The sequence below is a fragment of the Patiria miniata genome, unplaced genomic scaffold (assembly GCF_015706575.1).
Source record: "Patiria miniata isolate m_02_andy unplaced genomic scaffold, ASM1570657v1 HiC_scaffold_1, whole genome shotgun sequence".
In the NCBI taxonomy this organism is placed as follows: Eukaryota; Metazoa; Echinodermata; class Asteroidea; order Valvatida; family Asterinidae; genus Patiria; species Patiria miniata.
The window spans coordinates 33,971,478-33,997,570 of NW_024037047.1; the positions used below are offsets into that span (position 1 = coordinate 33,971,478).

The 26,093-nt window shown below is 39.4% G+C and overlaps 1 protein-coding gene across 1 annotated transcript in view; it reads left to right on the top strand.

The window, feature by feature from the left end:
• Positions 1-26,093, top strand: part of LOC119733124 — a 197,386-nt gene that overhangs the window by 562 nt on the left and 170,731 nt on the right. Inside the window, exons 2-8 of the mRNA XM_038206700.1 lie at positions 4,045-4,258; positions 15,958-16,057; positions 18,329-18,362; positions 19,881-20,019; positions 20,850-21,014; positions 21,358-21,443; positions 25,749-25,795. Coding sequence (XP_038062628.1) covers positions 4,045-4,258; positions 15,958-16,057; positions 18,329-18,362; positions 19,881-20,019; positions 20,850-21,014; positions 21,358-21,443; positions 25,749-25,795 — 785 coding nt within the window. The remainder of the gene's footprint in view (positions 1-4,044; positions 4,259-15,957; positions 16,058-18,328; positions 18,363-19,880; positions 20,020-20,849; positions 21,015-21,357; positions 21,444-25,748; positions 25,796-26,093) is intronic.

The window sequence follows — 26,093 nt, forward strand, 5'->3', positions numbered from 1 at the left end:
TGTGCCGGATTATCGACCAAGACGGTGGGTAAGTACAAATAATTATGTTCAACTTCGACTGTAACGAAAACGTTAGTTGGACTGAAAACTATGGTGGCCCTGAAGGGACATCGCATATCGCAAACGTGTGCGCACACGTGTGCAATGTCGTGAAACAATTCGCGAATATGTGCGCACACGTATGCGATGTCACGAAATTTATCGCGAATATCGTCACCGTTTTCACGAAGAGCCACATATGTCCAAAATTACAATTTTTTGATTTTGATTTTTTTCAATATTTCGCATTAAAACAATGTACTTAACCATTTTGACATGTTTCTGTAAGCAAAACATCATTAATTTCTAAGTTACATTAATGTTGCTAGGGGCAGAAATCTCGATAAATGCATTTTGCGTTTTCACGAACAGCCACATACATTTTGGCCCTTTGAACGCGTACAAAACCCATTGCACAGAAATACGTAAAAGTAGGTCAAATGAGATTTGCGTTTTCACGAAGAGCCACATATCTTTGTTACATTTTCAGCTGCGCGCGCGTACTCACGCGCGCCTATGGAAATACACGATGAACAGAAAGGGCCAATATGTCGGAAACGTGAATTTGCGTTTTCACAAAGAGCCACATATCTTTACTAATTAATTTTCACTAATTAACTGCTGTATTAAGTCTTATTACCGGGTTTATGTAAAACTTCAGCTCACGTAGAATCGTGTGATGGTTTTCTTGCTGCACAAAGTTGTTGCAAAGTAGGATTTCTTGCAGTTTTAAAATATGAGAAACTTCTTTTGCGATTATCTCGAAAACACTTTCCTTCAAAATCAACATAATATATATAGTATGTGGCTGTTCGTGAAAACGGTGACGATATGTGCGCACACGTATGCGATGTCGTGAAATTTATCGCGAATATGTGCGCACACGTATGCGAAACATATTCGCGAATTGTTTCACGACATCGCATGCGTGTGCGCACATATTCGCGAATTGTTTCACGACATTGCATACGTGTGCGCACACATTCGCGATAAATTTCGCGACATCGCATACGTATGCGCACACGTTTGCGATATGCGATGTCCCTTCAGGGCCACCATACTCACGTGTTTTTGCCTGTTTAGAGCACTTCCTTAATAATGATACATCTGTCACATTCACGGTAAAGTGACCGCAACATATTCTTTTTACAGTAGAAGCTAGTGGTTTTATTGAGGGAACTTGTAAGTACGTGTACCGTTTTGTCTCCTGAGTTTGTAAAGGGTGAGTAAAACAAAAGGAAACCCAAATGACATGACAATTTTTGCAATGAAGTTCTGCATGTAGCACTTTCAAAATATAGCATATAAAAAGCCTAATCAATAAGCTTTCTTTTAGTACAAGAGTCACTCAAATCACTCATGTACTTTTCAAGTAACGGAATTTTAAACGAGGTTCTGTCTATGGATCACAAAAAAATAAGTGTCCTTTCAGCAAAACGAATATAATTCAAATAGGGATGTACACGGGATGAATTGTTTTCGTTTTGCTGAAAGAACACTGACCTTTTTCGTGATCCGTGGACAGAATTTTAAAACGGTGTTTGTGTTTAAAACTCCGTAACTTGAAAAGTGCCTAAGTGATTTGAATGATTCTTGTACTAAAAGAAAGGTTATTACTTGGGCTTTCATATGCTAGATTTTAAAAAAGCTACATGTAGAACTTCATTTGAAAAATGGTCCTGACTTTGGGTTTCCTTTTTTGATTCAAACTTTATTTGTAAAAATACAGGCCATTTTCCTTTGTTGTCCGTCTCAATCGTCGTCGTTGAAAGCAGCGATCAAAGGTAAGAAGACCATCGCACGAATTGTCAAATGTTATGTGGCATTTCCAATATTTACAAATTACAATCCTGCTTATTGAGGGAATGTCTGTACGTGTATTGTAGTTGATTTAGGAGTAGTCCTCTTTAGTTTCTGTATTATGTTCTACTTCTCGAAGAATCTTTACTCGGTGGCTATCCAGAGGTGTCTTTTTCTTGGTTACAGCCCGATAGTCCGAAGGTTCGACAGTCCCATTGTTCTTTAGTCCGAAGGGTCATTAGTCGTCCGAAGGTGCAATAGTCCGAAGGTTCGATAGTCCGAATAGACGATAAGGTTCGATAATCCGAATAGATGATAAGGTTCGATAGTCCGAATATACCGTAGGGTTCGATAGTCTGAATTGACAATAAGGCTGATAGTCTGAATTGACAATAAGGTTCGATAGTCCGAATTGAGAATATGGTTTGATAGCCCGAATGGGCAATACGGTTCGTCAGTATGACACTATCGGACCTTATTGCCGATTCGGACTATCGAACCTTATTGTCAATTCGGAATAATGAACATTCGGGCTATTGAACCTTCGGACTGATTAACCTTATTCTAAATTCGGACTATGAATCTTCGGATAAATGAACCTTCGGACTATTGGACCTTCGGATTATGAACCTTCGGACTATTGCATCAAATGTTAGGATTAACGAACCTTATTTCATTTTCGGACTAACGAACCCCCTCTTATGGAAATTTCGTGCATTCAGACTATCGAACCTTCGGACTAAAGAACATTCGTACTATCAGACCTTTGGACTATCGGGCGCCCCCCCCCCCTTTTCTTCACCTATTGCTACATGTGTAGGTTTATTGTCCGTATTATTCACCAACTTGGATACGACAAAAAATCCTTTATTGGGCCCCTGAAAAAAATATGGCTTAATGTTGGGCTATATAACAGGCTCGGATCCAGGCGGGAGTTTGTGTGGTTAAGTGGCCAACCCCCCCCCCTCTCCGCCCCGGCCCCGCCCCCGCCCCACGACTTACCAACGTTAATTATTGGCATAACCCTTGCAAGGTTCCCTGAATAAAGTTACACGCGTTATTGAAAATCTCGATTAATTGATTCAGGTCTTTAGTCTTATAACTGCAACGCCTCTTCTACCCCCCCCCCCTAAAACCTTGGAGTCTTACATCGACACCCGTCGACTTCTTAAATCCTGGATCCGCCACAGCCTGGCGCCTTGTAAGTAGACTATAATTTCCCGTCCCTGGATTCTCATGGGGCAGAACCCCTCTACCCAACGAAAGTTGCGTTATCCACTTCGAAAGCCATTATTCTACTCGTCTGACTAATAAGTATTTCCTTGATTCAACCAATTACTTCACATTTTGTTTCATTTTCTGCGAATGGCGCGTCATGACCTCGCGCATCTCTCTTTCAGTACTAGGGCTTTCAGATCAAGGAAATTCAAGGACAATTACTGTGATTGCTACTTTCTATTCATGTTATTACGATTAGAACCCCTATAGGCAAAAGGGTATAACTTGAAGGAAAAAAAAAAGAATTTCGAGAAAAATCAGTGTCAAATTTCAAGGTCCTCTGTTTTTTTTTTTATTTTACCACAAATTAAACCAATGTTTCTACCACGAGTTGTGAATAAACATACATTAGAAATGTCAGTTTCTTGTCCTTGGCAATTTTAAACCAGAAATTTGCGCCATTTTTTTCCATGAAGTATAACAAATATAATAAAAAGGATTATTTTGGCAAAAGGATGAATCTTGAGAAAGCATATCCAAATGCACTATTATTGCACTTCCACTATGCGTATAATGTATACCTAATAACAAGGCAAAAGGATGTATCTTTTATGCCCTTTTGACATGAGGTCACATCCAGCAAAAAAACCAGAATATATCTCAACAGACGCCCTTTTGTCAAAGAAACTGAACCAAACATTCACAATTTTGCACGAGATACATCTGAAAAGGAAGGACATATGGACTTGAGGGTTCGTTGAAGGAAAACAGCGCCCCAAATAACCCCAGAAGTGACTTCATCTCAAAAAGGCCAAGACTGAAGTTACACCCTTTTGCCTTGAGGGGGCCTTACGCGAGCTCCAAATGGACTTCATTCTATCCCGAAATTGACCACTGGGTTGTAGTTTTTCACTTTCAAGATTTGTCTTTTCTCTTTAATTTCAGAACTTTAAATATTTGAATTCGGATTTTCTGCTGCCAAAGCAGGCCATCCACCAAGATGGCCTTGCCGGCAGGGAGGACCAATCTTCGGTTTGGAGTCACCATGCTGAAGCTAGCTCTGGTACTCTCCATAAGCACTAGCTGGTTCAGTCCGGTCCTTGCCAGTTTCATCCGGTTCAAACCGGACACCGAGTACGTCTACACCTTCCATTCCTCCACGGAACTGAAGATGGTTCGGACGCTGCAGGCCGAGTCTAAGGTATCGAGACCATTCAACTTGAGTAAACAAAAAGTCACGCATTGGTCATTTGTTATTCAGAGTTTCCCTCCTGTGTACAATTATTGTTCACTCTAAAATTAATCTTTCACTCTCAATTGTCTAGTATGTTGTATAAACAAGGTTGCATTTTAGGATCCGACATGAGGTTAAATGTCAGAGATCGAGATCAGAGGCTTTGTAACATCACTTCTAGCCTGTATATAACCATGTGGGATTTTTTTCCCGTACGCCCAATAATCGTCTGTTTCTCTAAATCATTAAGGATTGGGATAGGCAAAAGTCTTCGATTACACGATGCATGGAAGCAGCCAAACATTCTGGTTTTTTTCTATCTCTCCACGAGGACTGCGATTACTTCATATGAACTCGTTTTCAAACGCCACAGGAATTTGTTTGATACCTTCTCTGCCTATTGAAAAAGAATGATGATGTTTATTCGATGGTTTGTTGTCGTTGTTTTTGTTCGTTTGTTTGTAAATTTGATGGTTTGTTTTGGTTTTTGCAGTACTCTATCTCTATCATTCTTTATCGAAAATCTGACAACGTTGGAGCATCGAATTGAACTGACTTTTAAGTCTAAATGTTGTACTGTACTCCCCCCCCCCCCCAGTAATTACAATTGCAACAAATCTCCAGGCTCTTGAAGATTTCAATGATTTGCACGCCCAAGTTAACTTTTGAAAACCCGGCCTTGTAGTACAGGCATTATGTGAAAAATTAAGGGATAACCTCAAACAAATTGCAACAGAAACCATTTAAAAGGTTATTACTCAGAAAAATCTCCTCTATAACATATTAAAAGTCTTTAGAAATCCGAGTGGTGGAAAGTAGTTTTCTAATGTGTTTCTTAACCACACCCAGTACCACTTTTTTTGCTACTTTATAATGGAATATTTAGTGATGCTGCAACAATATATTTAATACTAAACACAGAGAGTTGATCTTAATTTATTATTGAGATGCCCATTGACTTCAGAAAAGATCTGTAGATGATTTATATTCATTTATTATGCTGTAATATATATATGCTATCTGCAATATGATATATATATGAATCTATATATAACATATAGGTTCAGTCTATTCTGCTACCATTGGTTTCACGCACACGCACACTGCGTGGCGATCATCAGGCGAATTTACTCATTATTCTAGACCTTGGTAAGTTTCAATATCCCTATGTTTCCCAAATGTGCGATATGCCGATAATAATTTGCATAAATGCCATTTATTAATTTGCATAGATTAAAGTTAAAATTATGGCTGTCATGTGTTGACATGTCACAATAACATTTCCCCTGATAATCCAAGTCCAGTCATGTACATAAATTAATTTCACACCATGGTGCATTGCTATAAGGTTCCTTAAAAAAGGAAAGAAATCCAAGTGGTGGAAATATGCCTAATTTGCATAAATTCAAAATGGCCACTAATTACATGATTTTATATTTGGCCATAACTCTTGTCCTGCATTGCTTTTTGGAGTACTTTGAACAACAATTTGTCCTTTGACATTGATTTCATCATCATTCCAGTCCGAGGTACCTTATGAGATCCTATGTTTCCTATGGGGTATAAGTGTTGGAAAATGTGATATCCCTGTGTCGCAGAGCGAACCCTTGTGCCGCTCTACTCGGACCAAAACTCAAGGAATAACTCAAGAGAACAGAGGATTCAACACAGGAGTTACAAATCACAAAAATCATATTATATATACGGGAAAGAAATAAACCAAAAAACCGCAAACCTCAATCCGAAAATACGTGGGCGATGGTTTTATACCCCTCCCGCATGGCTGCAAGCCCGGAATTGGTATGCAACAAAGGGAAAAGGAATTACGATTTGCATAATTCACCTAGCACCCACCTCCGAAGTTACATAACACTTTACGGCCGTAAACAAATTAGTGATTGATGAATTAACTCAGAAAATAAAAGGAATAATTTTAACACATTTCAGGGACAAAAAAATCCCTACTTTAAATCCACTAGTACACTGCATAGGGATATCACATTTTGCAACGCGTATGCCAACTTTGAGATGAGCCAAAAACCGAACAAAAAAATATCTTTCCCAATTTTTTGATATTTTGTAGCGAACATCTTGGGGTTTAATTTTCATCCAAGTTTGTCTCAATGTCGGGTGATCCACTAGGTCAAATTCAAGGTCAAATTAAAGGTCAAAATGTCATTTTACTTAAAATAACCCCCACATGAAAAAAAAATGGTAAATTTGGATTTCTCATGATGTAACCTTTCAAAAGAAATTAAGATTAACACATTTGGCTCAAACATTATAGAAATATGGTCATTTAAAAATGGCAGCAATGTCCATTTTGACCAAAATTGCCTGGGCGGTAGCGCGAAAACTGTTTGTCCGATGGTGCTCAAACTTAAAATTTCGGCTTTTCAGCCGAAATTACCCCATAAACTAAATATGATCCAATTTGAAGAGGTTGGGGTTTCAAATTTAAAGGTTTTGGGGGTTGATTTGGCACTGAATGGCCCCAATGTCAAATGACAAAATGTTGTTTAAAGTACCCCGAAAAGCAACTTAGGACGAGAGTTATTACTAGATAGCATATTATGTCATATTTTTGGCCACTGCATTTTTCTTTGCTAAAGAAGGAATTTTTCTCATAATTATTTGGATAGACTTTACCTTCCTTAGCTGGAAATCCATTGGTAACATTTTTTTCTATCTACCATGTGGCGGTCATCTTGGAATTCAAAATGGCCGCCATTTCGGGCCTAATTTGTATCTAACTTCGGACCTAATTGTCATATGAAGTTCAGTTTGGTGGCAAACCCCATGTTTTTGATACCAATGAACCCACGAAAATCATTGTTGATGGGGTATACTCCCAGTGGAGTACCCCATCAACAATGATTAACTTGGGTTCCTTGGTATCAAGAACATATGCAGTTTGCCACCAAAATGGACTTCATACGACATTCAGGTGCCACCTTATTATTTAAATGAAATCAAAGATGGCCGCTATTTTTGAATATCCAATATGGCTGCCATCCATTTGGGATGCTTAAATGTGCTAATTGGATTCCTTGGTATCAAATTTATGGGCTTTGCCACCACCAATAGTGACTTCATACAACATGGAAGTCCAAATTTATTATACAAATAGTTCAGAACGGCGGCAATTATGAAATATCAAAGATGGCTGCCATCAACTGTAAGTACCCCGTCCACAGTGATTTACTTGCATTCATTCAAATACATGGACTTCATAGGACATTCAGGTGCAATGTTATTATAAATAAGATCCAAGATGGCGGCTATTTTGAAAAAAAATCCAAGATGGCTGCCATCCATCTGGGATAGATCATCAGCAATGGGTCATTAAGATTACTAGGTATCAAATGTATGGGGTTTGCCACCGAAATTGACTTCGTACGCCATTCGAGTCCAAATTTATTATGCAAATAAGCCGCAAATGGCGGCCATATATTTGAAATATCCAAGATGGCTGCCATCCATTAAGAGTACACCATAAACAATAATGTACTCAGGTTCCTTGGTATCAAAAACATGGGGTTTGCCATCAAAATAAACTTCATGTGACAATCAAGTCCGAAGTTATGATACAAATTAGGCTCGAAATGGCGGCCATTTTGAAATCCAAGATGGCCGCCACACGGCAGCTGGGAAAAAATGTCTTCAATGCATTTCCGGCTTAGGGAGGTAAACTCTTTCCAAATATGGCAAAAATTACTTCTTAAACAAAAAAAGCAAAAGTACATAACGGCCTATATACTATTATGGCCGCGCCAAATCATATGAAAATCATGTAATTAGCGGCCTTTTGAATTTATGCAAATTAGGCATATTTCCACCACTTGGATTTTTAACAACCCAAACCTCTAAAAATATATTTCATATTTAAAGAAAGTAGCACCAAAACTAATAATGACTGGAAATCCAATTTTATAAACTACTTTTTAGATGGTAAAATTACTGAAATTGCTCAATCCGTTCAAATAGTATCACCAATTAAACACATGACCCTAAAACCTCCTTCGCCAAAAAATGCGATTTCAAGAATCGTCGTTACAATTGTCTTCAAACATCACCAGTGATAAAACCTCAGTTTAAAAGTTAACATTCACGGAGTCATTTTGAAGGCCCGTTTTTTTTTGAAAAAAAAAAGGATTTTATAAGGCCAAAAAAAAAAAAAGTCTCCGGTTTCTGGTATGCGCGCGCGTCGCCGTAGCCCTGCGCGTCGGCAAAATGAAAAAGTTTTTTTTTCAATAAAAGATGATGTCTCAAAACCGCCAAACTCACTGGTTTGACTGGAATTCTGCCGAGCACAATTTTAACGTGTATTTAGATGGGGTTATGATCGAGAATAAGCTTTATGTGGCCTCTCTGGACACCCATATATTTGCACTAAGTTTAGTCGGGCACCATTTGCAGTCATCAGCCGACATTTGAAGCAAAAAAGTCAAGTAAAAAAAAAAAAAAAAAGCCGCGTCGTCGCACCACTTTTTGGGCAAGCTCCATACCAGAAACCGGAAACTTTTTTTTTGGCCTAAACTGTATATGGCAGGAATTTGTTACTATCAACATACATCGACCCTCATCCCTTGTGGTTCATTTTACTCTGACGTCATGATGACGTCATCGGGTGTAAAATTACAACTGATTTTCGTTAAAAAAATGACCAATACATTGGTCTCAAACAAAATAACCAATTATGTTCATACGTTGTGATCAAATAACATTTTTTTTTGTGTTCGTAAACTCACATGACCTTTACTTCCGGGTCAACCAGAAGGTCAACGTTGGGTAAATTAACGATACAGACAGAAGCCTTGCAATCAAAACGAACCCAATTTCTTTCAACGATTTACTCGATTATGATAAAAACCTGGTATGAACTTGAACCCCCGTCCGAAGATATAAAAAAAAAACAGGTATCAAATTACAAGCAATTTAAGTGCCAAATTGGTGAAAATAGTTTTAGCTATATCTTTGAAACTAAATAGAGTATCGCGTTTGCTTTTTGCGTGCGGATATAAATGAGGCCTCGGGCAACAATTGTATTCCCGGTCACAAAACAGCTTGACCTTCACTTCCGGTGTTACCGGAAGTCCAATAAAATAATGAATACAACTCAAAAGCAGAGCTCTTTACTATCAGCAAATAAATTATGGTAGTGTTAGAACGGAATAAATGACACACAAATAACATTATGACGTCATCATTTCAAAGTTCGCCCTCTAGTGGTTCATCAAATAGAGTTTCCTTTCTTCAACTTAAAAAAAACATCCGTCCCAATTTAACCAAAATTTATCAACTACATATAAGTTTGCAAGGTTTCAAAATGATGACGTCATCAGACTGGAAGTTAATGTACGGAGAATTTAAAAATGATCATTTTTAAAATTCTATCTTTTGATCCCTGTCTTATCACTTTGTTCGTAGCCCAAATAGTATAATTTGCTCTAGTGGCTCATAAGCGGACCGTTGGCTACGCGCGAGCGTACACAGGCTTGAGTTTTTGTTTTACTGCCCCGCCCCTAAACTTATTTCCTTTCCCCCAATTGCCCCCGGCCAAATGTTAGAGTCTGGAACCGCCACTGAATGGACTCCCCGACTTTCAATGTGCCAACTATCTATCTAAACAAGTTGAGTACTTTACTTCCATGCCATCAGCACTTTGGGTTGAAAGCACTATCGACGAGATGTTGTTGCATGTAATTTTTCAAGCAGAATTTAAAGGGAAATTCCCAAGTAATGCTGGTTTCTTGTTTCGAATTACTTCCTTAATGTTGGGAAGTTTATTTAAGGACATTTGAAAGATTGTCTGCTCGCAACCGGATAACACTACTCTGAAAGTAGTGTTAGAAAAAACCTCCGGGCTCATACACCTTCATCGTATCAAGGACCGGGGTATTTTGGGGTCTTCTCAGGACCGAGGGGGGGGGGGGCACATCCCATCCTAAATCCTGTATTCGACGGCAAATTATCCTGAACATTTGCAGAAATGTTGATTGGCCGAAATTCTACAACATGAAGTCATTTGGTTTTTAATGCGCTGACCACAAGAGGAACCTTTATTGCATTTTCCCCATTTTTGGTGAAAAACAGTATTTTAGGCAGGGACTTGAACATCTTTCATTCAAAAACATTAAAATTTAGGTAAACAGGTTTTTTGTGGTCATCAATAATCAAATCAGAAATGTCGATAATATAGTGCTTTGGTAGTTTAGAGTGCTACAGTGTATTATGCAGGGGTTTGTGGGGCGCTACATAGACTAAAGGATATCCCTCCTCTGCACAGTATTCTTGGTTTTGGGATTTGACAGTTCTTGCATACAAACATACAATGCATACATTAAAGAGGTTGTGGAATGCTCGAAGACATTTCCGTTATTTTTCGGGTATATGTAGCCTAAGGTGTGATGAAATAAAAACGACTATTGTTTCTGTCATAAAATGAGTACAAAAGGTGCTTTTGAGAGCTGTTTTTCAAGTCCTGTCATGCCTGTTTCGACCAGAACGTGCAATTTGTGTAAAAGTCGTCGTTGCGGGCAGCAAACAAAACACAGTAAATCGTGACGTAATAAACAGGACTCCCGATGTAGAGTAGCATAAACGAGTCCTAAAAAATAACTCTCAAAAGTAACCTTTGAACTCATTTCATGACAGATACAATAGTCGTTTTTATTCCATCACACCTTAGGCTACATATACCCAAAAAATGACGGAAATGTCTTCGAGCATTCCACAACCTCTTTAAATAATCATTAGTTACTGAACTATTGGGGCAAATTATTATTTTTTTAAGAGAAAAAAAGAGGTGATTGTTCTCCAAAAGTGGACATAAAGCGCCTTTAAGCGGTAACCTTGGACGCCAAATTGTATATCGCCCAACACCGCCTTTCCTAATATGCCCTGAATAGCTCCCAAAACCGCCCTGGCACTCTACAGTATTATGATCGATTTTTCAGTGAATAAATACAATATATAACAAAATAGTACAGTTGCTACTGGGTAATGGCTTTTTCAGCCAATGGCACCATTTGATTCCCAGCATGCATTGTAGTTGTTCCCATGACCATGAATTTGTTTTGTGCTCGATAGAGCCAGGCAAATAAAACATGGTTTTGACTCACAAAAAAATGCACATTTCCTTTTTTTTTTATTTTTTTTTTTTCTCCCAGGGAGTCTTATTTATTGTTCACTCTTCTCTTTCTTGGCATACATGCAATAAACGTACACGCAATGTAAATAAAGCAAATACTGACTTAAATTCTAATAAAATAAATTAAACTTGGCCTAATATCAAGAATTTGTCCCATTTCTGATAGAATTTGAAGCTGACTCCGTTAGTGTAAAACATTAGCTTTTCCATCAAATAGTAGTTCTTCACGTCTCTTTTTAAAACCAGAAGTGAGGGGCGTTTCTCATTCATTTTCATTTTGTACACATGGAATCTACAGATCAACAGTATTAAATTAATCATTTTGCTGTTAACATAAGTGTTACCGAATAAAAGAACTTCATTATCCATTGCAATTGAAACATTGGTCTTCTCCTTTATCCATGAAAATACTGAGGACCAGAATGAAATAGTATGAGGACAGGTGCAGAAAAGATGGACTAATGTCTCCTCTTCATTATTACAAAATGTACACAGATTAGTGTCCTTCTTATTGATCTTAAACAGAAACAAATTAGTACCTAGGATCCGATGGATTAATCTAAACTGAAACCATCTTAGTTTAATATCAACAGTACAAAAATAAGGAATTTTGAAAATTGAAGACCACTTCGATATTTCAAAGTCGGTATTGAGTTTGACGTTCCACTTGTCCACAAATTTTCTTTTTACATGTTTAGAATAAACTAAAACGTTGTATATTCTTTGCGATCCCTTTTGGTCATGTAAAAGTACCTCAAGGTTGAACGGAACAAAGGGAGATTTTATATGAGAGTGTTCCGACATAATATCCCTGAACGATGACTTAATAGCGCTCAACACCCCACCATACTCTAAAAAGTTGGTGTGTACGTTATAAGTATTCTTAAAATCGTGGAGAGAAAGAAGATTACCATTCTCGTCAATAAGATCACAAACAAATCTAACTCCTTTACATTCCCAATGTTTATAAAAAATACACTTCCCACCAACCTTAATATTATCATTGAACCAAAGAGAACTCTTAAGCACCTCCACTTTGCTTGTGGGCACGTGGACCCGAGTAAAGTTAGACCATGAAGTAAACACGTCCAACCAAAAAGCGTTATAAATTATCTGTGTACCAGCAAATTTAGCAGAGCCACCTTCCAATAAAAACAGACGAGTGTCGCCAAAAACCAAATTACACAATATAGACCAGCCTGAAGAATCTGCTTTGAAGAGTCTACGCAACCATGTGATTTTTAAAGCGTCTATATAGGCCCGAACATCTATCATTCGCAGACATTTCCTTGTTTTGTTTGTCATTATTTGTCCTGTGATTAGGTATTTTCGTTGATACTTTGTGGGGACATGCTGGCAAAGATAATGAATTTTCGAATAACATAATAATGCATATCCTTGTTATTTTTTTTCGGTGTTGGGCCTGTGACCATGATTTGTTTTGTTGAAAATGGATAGGGCTATTGTAGCTCGTTTTGAGCTATTATAAAAACATTCAAGGGGGCGGGGAGGGAGGGTAAACCCCCGTGCCGGATTAAGTTCATCGTTTTCAGCCGGGAGTAAATTCTGGAGATCTTGATGGTGCAATTATTTCATGGCAATTTTGTATGCAAAGAGAACGATTATTTTGTATGCAAAGAGAATGAACTAAACTCTGCGTCAAGACACGTGTCACAGCTAACGCCCCCAAAAAATTGATATTCATGTAAACCACTAGCAACAAGATCTGGCATCAACTCTTGGCTCAATTTCAGCGATTGTGACACCTATTGCCCTCAGGCATACCAAAACATGTCATTGACTCTACAAGTGGCATTGTCTTTGGGTGACGTGGCTTGTTGTTCTGTATATGCAAAAGGACACAATTATTTGGCAAGTGCTTTTGTTCTGGTTGATCAGCAAGTGCTGTAAACAATGGACTTTTCAGCTTTGACACTGGTGAGGGGGATGAGCATAGTAGGCACAGCTGTGTGAGCCGGACGTGGTTTCTCTCAGCCTGTGTCTTTTGTACATAGACAAAGTGGGAGAGGGATGTTATAATGTTAGTATAGAGTGACGTAAAACATAAAAAGAAGCTGTTTAATACAAAATTAACACATATTTTGCTACTATGCAAATATAAACTTGTTGAATTGCGTTTTCGAATTTCGCTTCATTTGTTTCTGCGGTTCGTAAAAAAACACAGACACACCTGCTGTTTAAAAGGTCACAAACGGTCAAAGTTTTCTTCCATTTCCCCTGGTATACTTCTAACAAACCAATGGGTAACTTGACCAATAACAGCAGGGCCCACAATGCATGTTTCCACAGGAGGGTATATACTTGACTGCAGATGTATGTTGTAATTCGGTAAAATGTTTACCACTTAGGCCTACAGTATTTGTAATTATCATATATGACAATATGGTATAGACAAGGTACTTGCATTAAAAATTGTCATGGACGACCGTGTAGAATGAGTCCTTTCTACAATTTGCTTTAATTCTGGAGATATAATATAAGAGCTAATAACTTGAAAGCTTTATACGCTGATGGAAATACGAATAGGCAAGTCTTCATGGGCTTTCGCGTCAGATGTAAACAAATATTATTAAAAAAGCCGACCATGTGAATTTACACTAATCCGTACCCTGGTACCCTGGTAACCATTTTTTTCTGACCGCAATGTATTTATCATATATGACAATATGGTAAGGACAAGGATCTTGGATTAAACATCGTACCGCACGACCGTGTACAATAAGTCTTTCTACAGTTTGCTTTAATTTTGGAGACATAATACATGAGCCAATAACTAAAGATTTGTATAACTGTTTTAGGATTGAAGTAGACATTAGGCATAGACAATAAAAACGGAAATTGACTGGAAATCCCCAATGGACTCCCGGACTTTTAATGTCCAAACTATCTATCTAAAAGTTGAGTACTTTACTTCTAGGCCACTAACAAACTTTTGTTTGAAAGCTCTAGACCAGATGTGTTTGTCTTCTTGTCTCGAATTATTTCCTGGATGTTGGTAAGTTTATTCAAGGACATTTGCAAGATTGTCTGCACGCAACCGGATGATAATACTGTGCACATTTCCTTATTTTGTTTGTCCTTATTATTTTGTCCTGTGATTATGTATTTTCGTTGATACTTTGTTGCGCCAGGCAACAATAATATTTTTTTAAATAACATAAGAATGCATATTTCCTCGTTTTTTTTCCGGCATTGGGCCTGTGACCATGATTTGTTTTGTTAAAAAAAGATAGAGCTGTTAGGCCCACAAAAAAAGTCTCCGGTTTCTGGTATGCGCGCGCGTCGCCGTAGCCATGCGCGTCGGCAAAATGAAAAAGGTTTTTTTTTTCAAGGAAAGATGATGTCTCAAAACCGCCAAATTCACTGGTTTGACTGGAATCCTGCTGCTGCACAGTTTTAACGTGTGTTTTTAGATGGGTTTATGATCGAGAATAAGCTTTAAGTGGCTTCTCTGGACTCCCATGTATTTGCACTAAGTCTAGTCGGGCACCATTTGCAGTCATCAGCCGACATTTAAGGCAAAAAAAATCAGGTAAAAAAAAAAATCAGGTAAAAAAAAAAAAAGCCGCGTCGCCGCACCACTTTTTGGGCAAGCTCCATACCAGAAACCGGAGACTTATTTTTTTTGGGCCTAAATCATATTGTTTGCCTAAGCAGGGTTGTAAATAAAGATATTGTGTACTACAGTTGTCGACAGTTGTTGAAACAAGTATCCTGTGTCATCTTCTTTGATGTTCCAAACAGTCAGAACATACAATAAATTGCTTTTTTTGTTCCAAACAGTCAGACACACAATAACTTACTTTTTGGATGAAACAGGTTTTAGGGTCAGTGTGTTTAAATGGTGTATTCCTTGAACGGATTGAGCAATTTCAGAATTTTTCCATCTAAAAGTAGTTTCTAAAATTGACTTTCCAGTCATTATTAGTTTAGGTGCCACATAATATATATATATATTTTTAAATATGAAAAGTTTTTTGGGGGTTTGGGTTCCGCTTTTTTCTTGTTGGACTCACCCTGTATAACGCTGCACTGCGGTAATCTAGGGCCAAGTTCGCGCAAGGACTATAGTTGACCAATGGTTAACCAACGTTTGCCCGAACTCTGTCTAGTCGACGGTGGTTGACTACGCTAGTCGACTATTTGGAACCAGCCTACTGGGGTTGGTTGCTTCGCTGGTAACCAATAGCCGCGCGCATTCATAACGCTAGCAGAGAGCCAGGATCCAGAAGTTTTGTGATGACATTTTGACCAGCGTTTGACTAGAGACGTTCGCACGTTGCTATCAGTGCGCAGGCGTAAGGTACGTCACAAATCAACCACTAGTCGACTAATGGTCCTTGCCCGAACTTGGCCTAAGTCAAAGTTGTCGACCTTTTTTCACACTTTGTACCCTGCTAGATGAAGAAAAAAGCTTAAGTTTCTGATGAGATGGCGCTACACGGTTTATTAACAATTAACTTATGCTGTTTATATTTTAATGTTATCATAGATTGGCTTCGTATTGGTGAAAAGTTCCAACAATAGCAGCGAGCTTCAGGAGATTTACCTCCGGGTTCACTCGGTGGTCGTAACCAGCCAGGAGGAACGAGGTACCAAAAAAAAAACACCCAGGATTGATTCCATTAAAGTTTGTTTTTTGACGGAGCATGTGACCCGCCTACAGTGAATTTTGATTTTTTTTTTACCTCCAGGGTTCTTGTTAATTTTATATTGACAAGGTCTTAGTAAACAATGGGATCTCACGCCACCGGAGTTTCCGGCTTCACCCTTAGTCTGGTTCTCAGACCTGACAATTATTCCCGACGCTCACGTCTTGAATTGTAGGTCAGGCAGCCTCCGTGGCTAAAAATAAACATGACGACATTAATGGCCCTTTTTCAAAGCGCGGCTTCGTTTCCAATTTCGCTTTATCACTTGTAGCTTTGAATGTTCTGATCAAATCTTTAAATAAATCACTTGCTTCGTAATATCATACAGTTATGATAATACAGCTTGATGTTTTTGTAAGATAACATTGAGTAATGTTGATCTGGAATCTTCAAACTTACGGAACCAAATAGCACTGTTAGCAGGCGGAGCCGAATGAAGACTGAGTTTTGGAAAATCTCGGTAACGGTCGTCAAATTCAAAATTGTACATGACGCAGCAAAAAGTTCGCCCGTACGATCCGAATATATTTGATGCACAAAATCGTCGTTGAATTTCAAGTTTTCTAAATGAAACAATGAATATTAATTATCAACTCATTTAAAATAAAATTAATAAGTAATTAGCAGTTAATTAAACCTATATTATATACTCGGAAATACTCGGGCGCTATCCGATTGTCGACGAACGACTTCGGCAAACTTCGGAAATTTTCGGAAAAAGGAGGAATTCCTCCCGTTTTAGTCACGTGACCTAAATTGTAATACATTGTATTACCGGAGGCTACCGGACCTAAGATTCATCAGGAATAGTCGGAATCTTTTGGTCTGGGAACCAGACTAGCTTCACCCTCAGGCGAAAGGATGACTGAGTTCAAATGTCGCCAAAACGACTTGGCGCACCTCTCATAGGTCATACTATTATATGCCACAGGGGAAAACATTCTTATTGTGCATTTTCTGTTGTTCGGAGGTCTCTGTTTACACGTTGCTAAGGCGACATTTACACGTTGCTAAGAAGACAGTACACAAACAATTTCATGGAATAAAGAGCTCGAACAGTACCCCTATAATATTTCAAGAGTCTGGAAAGTCCCCAAACTGTTCTTTTCACAGTGTGTCAAGCAACTGTGATTGAATATAATTAGAAGCCATAATGGTTATCAATAAAGAGGATTGATTGCATTGGATTAAGTCCCAAGACAGGTGCGCGTAGAAATAGAGTGAGATTTTGATAAAATTTGTGTAAGAAAGAAGTTTAAAAACCGGACTGTGCGTTGTCTAAATAAGTAATTTTATTAGATGCAGATTTGAGTGTCATTATTGAGCTGTGTGAAGGTACTAGACCGACATACCGACATACCGACGTTCTTTCGTTAAATACTCATTATTTTGTCAAAGTTCGTTAGAACAAAATCGAATTCCACGAAGAGCATGAACAGTTATGAACATTATATCTTCTATTTTATACCCTCGATCCGTGATATATCGGACAACATAAGGTCTGTTTTGTACTTTATTTCAACAACCGACATATCAATGTTAGATGATACAGATTTTTGTGTGAATAGTTCAAATGAAGACACATTTAAAGGTCATCTTCTCAAAATCTTAACATTTACCATTGCAAGTGAAGAGCATTTCTAACAGATGTTTTTGCCCTACATAAAATTTCTTACAACATACTTATATAATAATTATTGGGGAGGTGTAGCCTAGCGGTTAGGGTTGTGACTCATAATCAGAGGGTCAGGGGTTTGAATCCAGCTGTTGGCCATACCTTGTGTCCTTGGGCAAGCCACTTCTCCCCCACTTGCCTCACTCCAACCAGGAGTATATATGGGTACCGGCATTAGCTGGGGAGTAACCTGCTATGGACTAGCATCAGCTCCAGGGGGACCGGTAAACAGATATTTTCAGTCGTTTCATGCAACTGAAACCGGAGATAACGCCGGCCTGATTGGGCCATATTGGCTCGGGACAGACTTTACTTAATGTTACTTATAAAGACCTAATAAGACGTCGATATCAGTGTTAAAAAATGCCACATTTTTCAACCAAATCTTTGACCGCAGGCTTAAATGTATTTGTGAATTGAACGAGAACTTTTACATCAGCATCATTGAAAATGCCCACATAATCTTTGAAAACTATATTTATTGGCATATCTCTTCTCCGATTTAATTTGAGTGTCACTGAATTGTTTCTTTTCAGTTCATCTAAGCGAGGAGAGAGATTTTACTGACTGGTAAGTTTTCATTCTGAGACCTGCACATGTCGTTTGCCTACATGCAAAGGTTGATGAAGAACTGATGGCAAGCAATACAGAAGTTATCCTCTTCTTAATAAAGCAGTGCAAGAAACATCTGCTTATTTTCACGATTATGTGTATAAATTACTTTACAAATGGTACTTTGTGGCTTGACATTTTGTTTCCCCAGGGCGGAAAACTGAATTTTTTCTTTAGCGCTCCCGTTTCAAAATGAAACTAAAAAGGCTTCTTTTTCGAAGCTGGATCGACCAGATTGAAAAAACAAACAAACACGTTTGTAATATTCAAACAAAACATACAAATTGAAAACTAAAACTGTTGGAAGTCCAACTCGTTAAAGAGACATTGGACCATGTGTCTTTTGTTCGTTAAACATATACCTTATGGTTTGAAAATCCCGACAACTATAGCAAAGATTTACAAATTACACAAAAATACATCTTTAAAATTTCTAAACCCCTCCACCGGACTATACGTCACTTTCAGAACGACCAAACACTGAACTGACATTTGGGTGGATATCATCAAGAACAAAAGTGCTTTCATTTGGCCGAGGGCCAAGGAACTACATCTCCCACCCTGTGTAAATTTTTAGAGTCGTGAACATGTGCCTATGTGCAAGATGGCAAAAAAGAAAGACAAAAAAAATTGCCCGGATACTTTCAGAAAACATAACCGTGTAAATCTAAAAATTAATGTGGCCTGACGTTGCGAACTTAGCAAGTTCTTCTTCAGAGGCTAAAACAGAAATGACAGAGGTACATACATTAACATGGGGGTGCACACAAACATGCAGGGCTGAAAGAAGAAACACAAAAGGAGGATTAGGTGGGAAAGGTGTGGAAAGATGCAGGGGAGGGTGGATGGGAGAACAAAGAAACAAAGGGAGATGGCAAACCACAAGGGGTCTGGTGTAAATAGGGGAGGGCCAAGAAAGGGGAAGGATCAAAGGTCACAGGGAGTGGGAACGGACAAAAGAGTGTGAAAGTGAAGGGGGATGATGCGGGGGAAACAGTATTGACGCATGAAGAGGCAAGCCATGGAGGGGGCCATACGCCCGTGTAAACCGTGTAAACTTAGATGAATAAACATAGCCCTACGGAAATAAACAAAACGAGCACAAATTGAATTTCTGTTTCGAGTTTTCAAAGTTTGGTTGCAAAACAGGCATCGAAAAGTTCCCTACGTCGCGGTTTCAATAGCGCGCTACACTCAACGAATTGGGTTCGAAAGTATAACAAAAGAGTATAATTGACGCAGTTCCGTCGTACATCAGTTTGTCAGAAACATTATAGCTTTTGCGCACCTACAGAAATAATTCAAAGACCAAATGCAAATCTCTAAACCAACGCGAAGAACCGTTGGAAGAGTGCAATGAACGCACTACAATTGCAATTAATTTGATTGCTGCTGTAACGTACTCGTCCGGTTTACAATATTGGGGAGGGCGTGGCTAAAATCGTTTATTGCGTGCATCTAAACTCTCTTGTATAGGTTTTCATTTGACATCAGCGAGAATGGAGCGATTGGCCAGATATACTTCCCACGTGACCAGGATGATCACGTGATAGGTGTCAAGAAAGGTCTGGTCAGCCTGTTGGCAGCTAACCTGCAACATCCTCCACAAGAACAGGTATATGAGAGAAATTGAAGAAAACATGTAAACTTATATGCCAGTTATAATCAGTTGCGCTTATTGCATTCCGGTCTCATATGAAAATCCGACTCCTATGAAAATCGGAATCCTTTTCCCAATTATTGGTTGATCCTTAACACGTGACAAGTCACTTCCCATATATATAGACCTATAAATGGGCTATTATCATACTTACGCATGCGAAATACTACCAATGAATCCATATTTTATGGAGTCGGATATTTACGCTACACCGAATCATGATCATGTAAACAACTCTGGTGCTGCCCCCAAACTCATATACAATACTAACATTTCTTTTTTAGGTGCTGGCACTTTCGTTTCCTTAAGAAAAATATTAATAAACAAAATGTAAGTTTTCCCTGCCCCATACCCTTTCCATACCTCCATATTCACTGAAAAGTGTGTAAGGGAACCCTTGACAGAGATATGGAAACACACACAAAATAAGGGTTTTTTAATCAATAATAGCCATGGGCGTCGCCAAGAACTTTTCTGGAGGGGGCAAAGAAACTTTTCCCCACAAAATCCCTATATTTTCCAGCATTTTCCTGATTGATCATTTTTTTGAAGGGTGGGCAGGGACATCCCCCTCCCAACCAATTAAATTAACAACAATATGATTTCGCGCCTCTTTTTCTTTCTTTCTTTTTTTTCTGTTTGTCGGGGGGGGGGGGGACAAGCACCGGCCCCTTGCCCCCTTCGCGACACCCATGACAATAGCTACACCTAAATACGTCAAATATGTTTGTTGACAGCAAGCACATTCTTTCAAACCAATTCAGTTTCATCAATTAAATAAACAGGTGTTGGGAAGCGACTGGAGCTACGACTGCAATGAGACAGGTCATGAGGGTCAGCACGAGTCGTCCTACACGGCTCAGATGGCTCCTGGCAACGATGGCATTATTGTCTTCACTAAGACTAGACGGACTCATCCAATACCTTACGGCAAATCCAAACACCAAAAGGTACACATGTATATAAAACACGGTACATGTACTCACTCGTACCTGGGGGGGGGGGCTAGTTTGTTGACGTTTCTCCCCCAAAACACAAAATAACTTGTTTTTAAAAATTGAATACAAAATGTTCACAAATTATGTTTCACATGATGCAATAGCTGGAAGATATTGATCGTCCACGTAACAAAATAACAACAGAAAATATAGTAAAGCAGAAAGAAGTAATGTTTGAAAAAGAAGATTCGTCAGCAAAAACAAATGTTGAACTGGTAGAGAAGGGTTATCTAAGAAGCCCACTTTCATTGGAAGCCCAACTAGCATCATGCATTGTCTATTATTGTACATTTAGGAGATTCACTATCACCCAGCTATGCAGCTCCCATCCATGGTCAAGATACTCGACCACTTTGATGCTCCGAGGGAATCAGCACCAGGGTAGGATGTTTATATTCACCATTTCCTGCTCACTAACATTCCATTTCTATTAGTATTTGGGACGCCATTTTCGATTTTTCTTTCGTTATTCTTTTATAGGAAGGGTATTTAAAGAAACTGTATAATTCAATTTCGATCATTTATGAGGGTTTACAAAACTTTATCCAATTAATGTTTAGGAAATGATTAAGAAAAACATCAAGGGGGTCTTGTGAAACTGAATCATTTGTTCATGAAATGGCACCTGACTGCCTTTGTCATAAATTTGGGAAGGTTTCAGCTATGCATAATTATTCTAGGCAGTTCCACCAATTTTGTTGTTCCAAGAATAAAACAGCCGGTGTGCAGTACATTTATACCGGAATTCATGAAAGGAATTACTTCCCAACAGCATCAAATGTTCCAACAATCATCCTCAATTGAAAAAGGCAGTGAAGGAACATCTCTCTTCTCAGTAGTTTTTTTAAGCAGATGAGTTTTTACTGATCATTGTTTTAATGATCACTTGCTATTTTCTGTGTAATTGAACTTTTTATAATGTACTTGTATGTTTGTTTGTGTTAGTGTTTTTAAGGACCCCGATGGAAACAAGCCTTTTTATAAACAGCTTTATGGGTCACCCCTTGGCTTTGTATTTAAATTTACATGTAATACGTTCATTTGTGTATGTCAGTACCACTGTACATGTATACTGTTTGTTTGTATTTGCCAAAAATACATAAATAAATAATCACTTCGGCATTCATACAGATTTGAAAATTTCGCGCAATGTCCTTTTATGTAGGGCCTACTTTTATCTCGTAATTTCAAAGAATTTCGCGAAAGAAATGGATAACCTTTCATAAGTATCATTTTTTAACCAAAGCACTGATCCACATCCAGATCAAACCATTGATGATCTGTGTTTCCCGACGGTATCATCAGCCAGCCACCGATAAAATAGTTTGCCGCCCTCTAATAAAGAAAGGTGTTTAGTCTAGTCTGGCTCCTGAATTCGCCACGTGAATAAATTATACGTAAGCGTCTAGGTGTGGAACTTAATAGCGGAAAACTTTGAAGTTGACACACTGCATGCTTGTTGATCAAAACAACGTAGTTTTGTCATGCTTGTTGTGTCAAGGGATCGGTTACCATGATATTAAACTATGTCATGATTGAACTAAATTGGACATGTGCTTCATTCTGCGTAAACGGGAAAGATATTACTTCCTCACCCTCATCACAAAAGGTCAGTAGGCCCTAGTGGCCTTGCTCTATGACTGCTGTCAGAATGTACGTGGTGTACAGTAGCCCGGCCCCATCATGCATGTTACTAGCCCGACTGCGTCTGGCCGTACAGTACTATCGCAAGCTCTGTAGTACGGCCAGACGCCCGATGCTTCCACAGAGACTGAATTTTTTTGGCCGCTGATGTAGCGATATTGCTACATCTTTTGATCGAGATTATCTTTTCATCCAGGACACAAATTTCCAAAGTTAAGGTTCTTAGTCGTAGAGTAGTCCGAGTAACTTGGAACCAACTTATCGCCTTTTTTTAACATTTGGACATGGTCTGGCGATAGTGGGGTCCAAGCTAATGCCGCGACCTGGACAACCGCATCCTGTCACTGTCCCAAACCAACATTTTCCAACAAAAAACATCAGATTTCACCTTCAAAACGGCCTCCAAATTACTAGATATGCCACCTGAGGTACGAGTAGACATTGATAATTAAGATGGTTGTACTGAAGTTTACTTACGATCCGGAAAAAAAGTGAAATTTTCCGTTCATTTCGGAGAGCTCCCCTCGCGATCTTGAACACGTTAAATTCCCGATCGTGTTTAATGTTTGAACGACGGGATTTCTTCTACATGCCCAGCGTACATTCGATGGTCCCTGTATCCCGAGTGCGATTCCGTTACCGAGCGCGCGCGATGCATCGATTATGATAATGAGGAGACTGGATCATGTTTGTAAACACATGTGCATTTCAAACGATAATAGGGAGTCAGGAACTAGCACAGCTTTTATGGCGGATACCAGTTCAAGCTGGTTCCCGATTCCCTTTTACAGTCCGAAATGCACATATGTATGTGTTTACAAACGTGACTCCGACTACAGTAAACGTTAGTTTGCCGGATATGCACTGAACATGCGCAGTTACTGTTTTTTTGTACTTCAACATTTTCCGCTGACAAATTTTAGTCTGGCTCCATGCCAATATTATCGTTGTAACCTCGTATTCACAAGATGGGATTCAGACCATTTTATAATTTCGGACTTTATTTCCCTTTTAAAAAAAATCCTCCAGAGCCACAAATCTGAAAAAGAAAATGTAATACTCTGCAATAAAATGTTTGAGACATATTAAAATAATAAAAGAAAAATATTCTTATTTATTTGGGGATGGGAAAAAAAACCTTAAAAATGTGGCGGTGATCGGATTCGAACTCGAGCCATCCCGCTCACTAGAGCTTCTGCTTAACCACTACACCAAACGTGCTACACAACCTTTGATGGGAATTTAATACATCTTATAATTCAGAGCTATCTTAAAGAGTACAGCGCCCTCTGTTGATATGGATTGCCGCCGGCAAACCTTTAGTAAACGTTAGTTTGCCGTCATTACCTCAGGCAATCCACTTTCTTCGAAAAAACGTTCTTTGGTCTCAATATTTTCATCCATCTGGCCACAAGACGAATTTCAGTCATCATCTTCCACAAAAATCGTTCCGAAAATGCTTCCCATGCGATTTCAAAATGGCGGCCGCGCTATAATGTATGCATTATGCGAGCGCGCTTGGGCAAGATAATGAATATGCATCATAGTTTATGACATTTGTCGGACACTCGGCGCGGCTGGCCATACAAACACGAGGTCATGTACTAAATAATGCATATTCATTATCTTGCCCAAGCGCGCTCGCATAATGCATACATTACAGCACGGCCGCCATTTTGAAATCGCATGGGGAGCATTTTCGGGACGATATTTGTGGAAGATGATGACTGAAATTCGTCTTGTGGCCAGATGGATGAAAATATTGAGACCAAAGAACGTTTTTTCGAAAAGGTATGAGTTGCTCTACGACTAAGAACCTTAACTTTGGAAATTTGTGTCCTGGATGAAAAGATAATCTCGATCAAAAGATGTAGCAAAATCGCTACATCAGCGGCCAAAAAAATTCAGTCTCTGTGGAAGCATCGGGCGTCTGGCCGTACTACAGAGCTTGCGATAGTACTGTATGGCCAGACGCAGTCGGGCTAGCATGTTACGCACTGGACTAAACCTAAACGCTGTCTGTGCTTCAGCACGGAGTTTCAGCACGGAGTTTAGCTATGTGTAGGGCCTTGAATACAGACGTTTAGTCCTGTAGACGGGCCCTAGACTTTGAGTAATACGACTAGGATTTTCTAATAGTAATAGTAAATTTGTCATATTATTATTACTGATAGTGATAGGCCTAAATCTATGTGTTGAGATGAATGTCGGACAAGTCGACCATTGAGACAACTCGACTCGGGACAAGTCGACCGTTGAGACAACTCGACTGTTGAGACAAGTCGACCATTGAGACAACTTGACGCGGGACAACTCGACCGTTGAGACAGCTCGACTTAATGGAAATGTAAACGCGGAGCAGAAAAAAATGCATGGCAGGACCGATCACTGGCGCGGCGCGGGCATACTCGATGTACAGTGGGCGCTCCCATCCGGTGGCCGTCGGGCTGGTGCGCCCCGCCCGCGAGGACCGGGCCCGGCCCGGCACGCGGGCACGTCGACCGGCGCGGCAAGTGGGCGCACAGGCCCGGCACAAACGATGTCACCGTGCACGGTACGGCCACGATGACCGACCGGGGATGGGATAAAGTGGGCGCACAGGGCTGGCACCGTGCACGGTATGGACAAGTTGACCGGCAAATGCGCACACAGATCCGGAAAAAACGAACGGCGATGTGCATGGACAATCCGACGCTGCGCTATATCGGCTCTGTTAGTGTTATATCATAGTTATCATGTCATCACTCCCAAACGGCGATCAGCCGCTGTAAAAAAAAACGGTAGGGCCTACTATACCCAAAACTAGGTTCCAAAACATGCGAGTCGACTTGTCTGAACGGTTGACTTGTCTTTCCATTTATCGCACATACGGTCGACTTGTCTCAACGGTCGAGTTGTCTCAACGGTCGACTTGTCCCGAGTCGAGTTGTCTCAACGGTCGACTTGTCTGGCCCCCGTTGAGATAGTTCTGTTCAACAGACAACATGATCAAGGAGACTGATTGCTTTTTCTCATATTTTATCATTCCTGACCCTGACACAGATTTCAGCATCGGCATTATGGGGAGGAACAAGCAGGAGATGATATTGGTAAATAATGTTTGGAATATTTTTACTTCTAGAATTAGAAGGCTTCTCTCCGTCAGCCTTCTAGCATGGTGATTTTTCGGGGTCGGTCAGCACGCTGTGGCTTTTGGAAATGCCCTTTGATAGACGAAATACCTTGGTCTGATGATAGACAAAATACCTTTGTCTGAAATTCCACTTTCTGAAACACAAATCCACCCAAAAAGTTGAGCTGGTTGATCTATAACTCTGAAATGTTTTAGAACGATTGACATTTGGATCATGGGACAATTTTTTGGGTGGAAAATCTGAGTTTTTACTC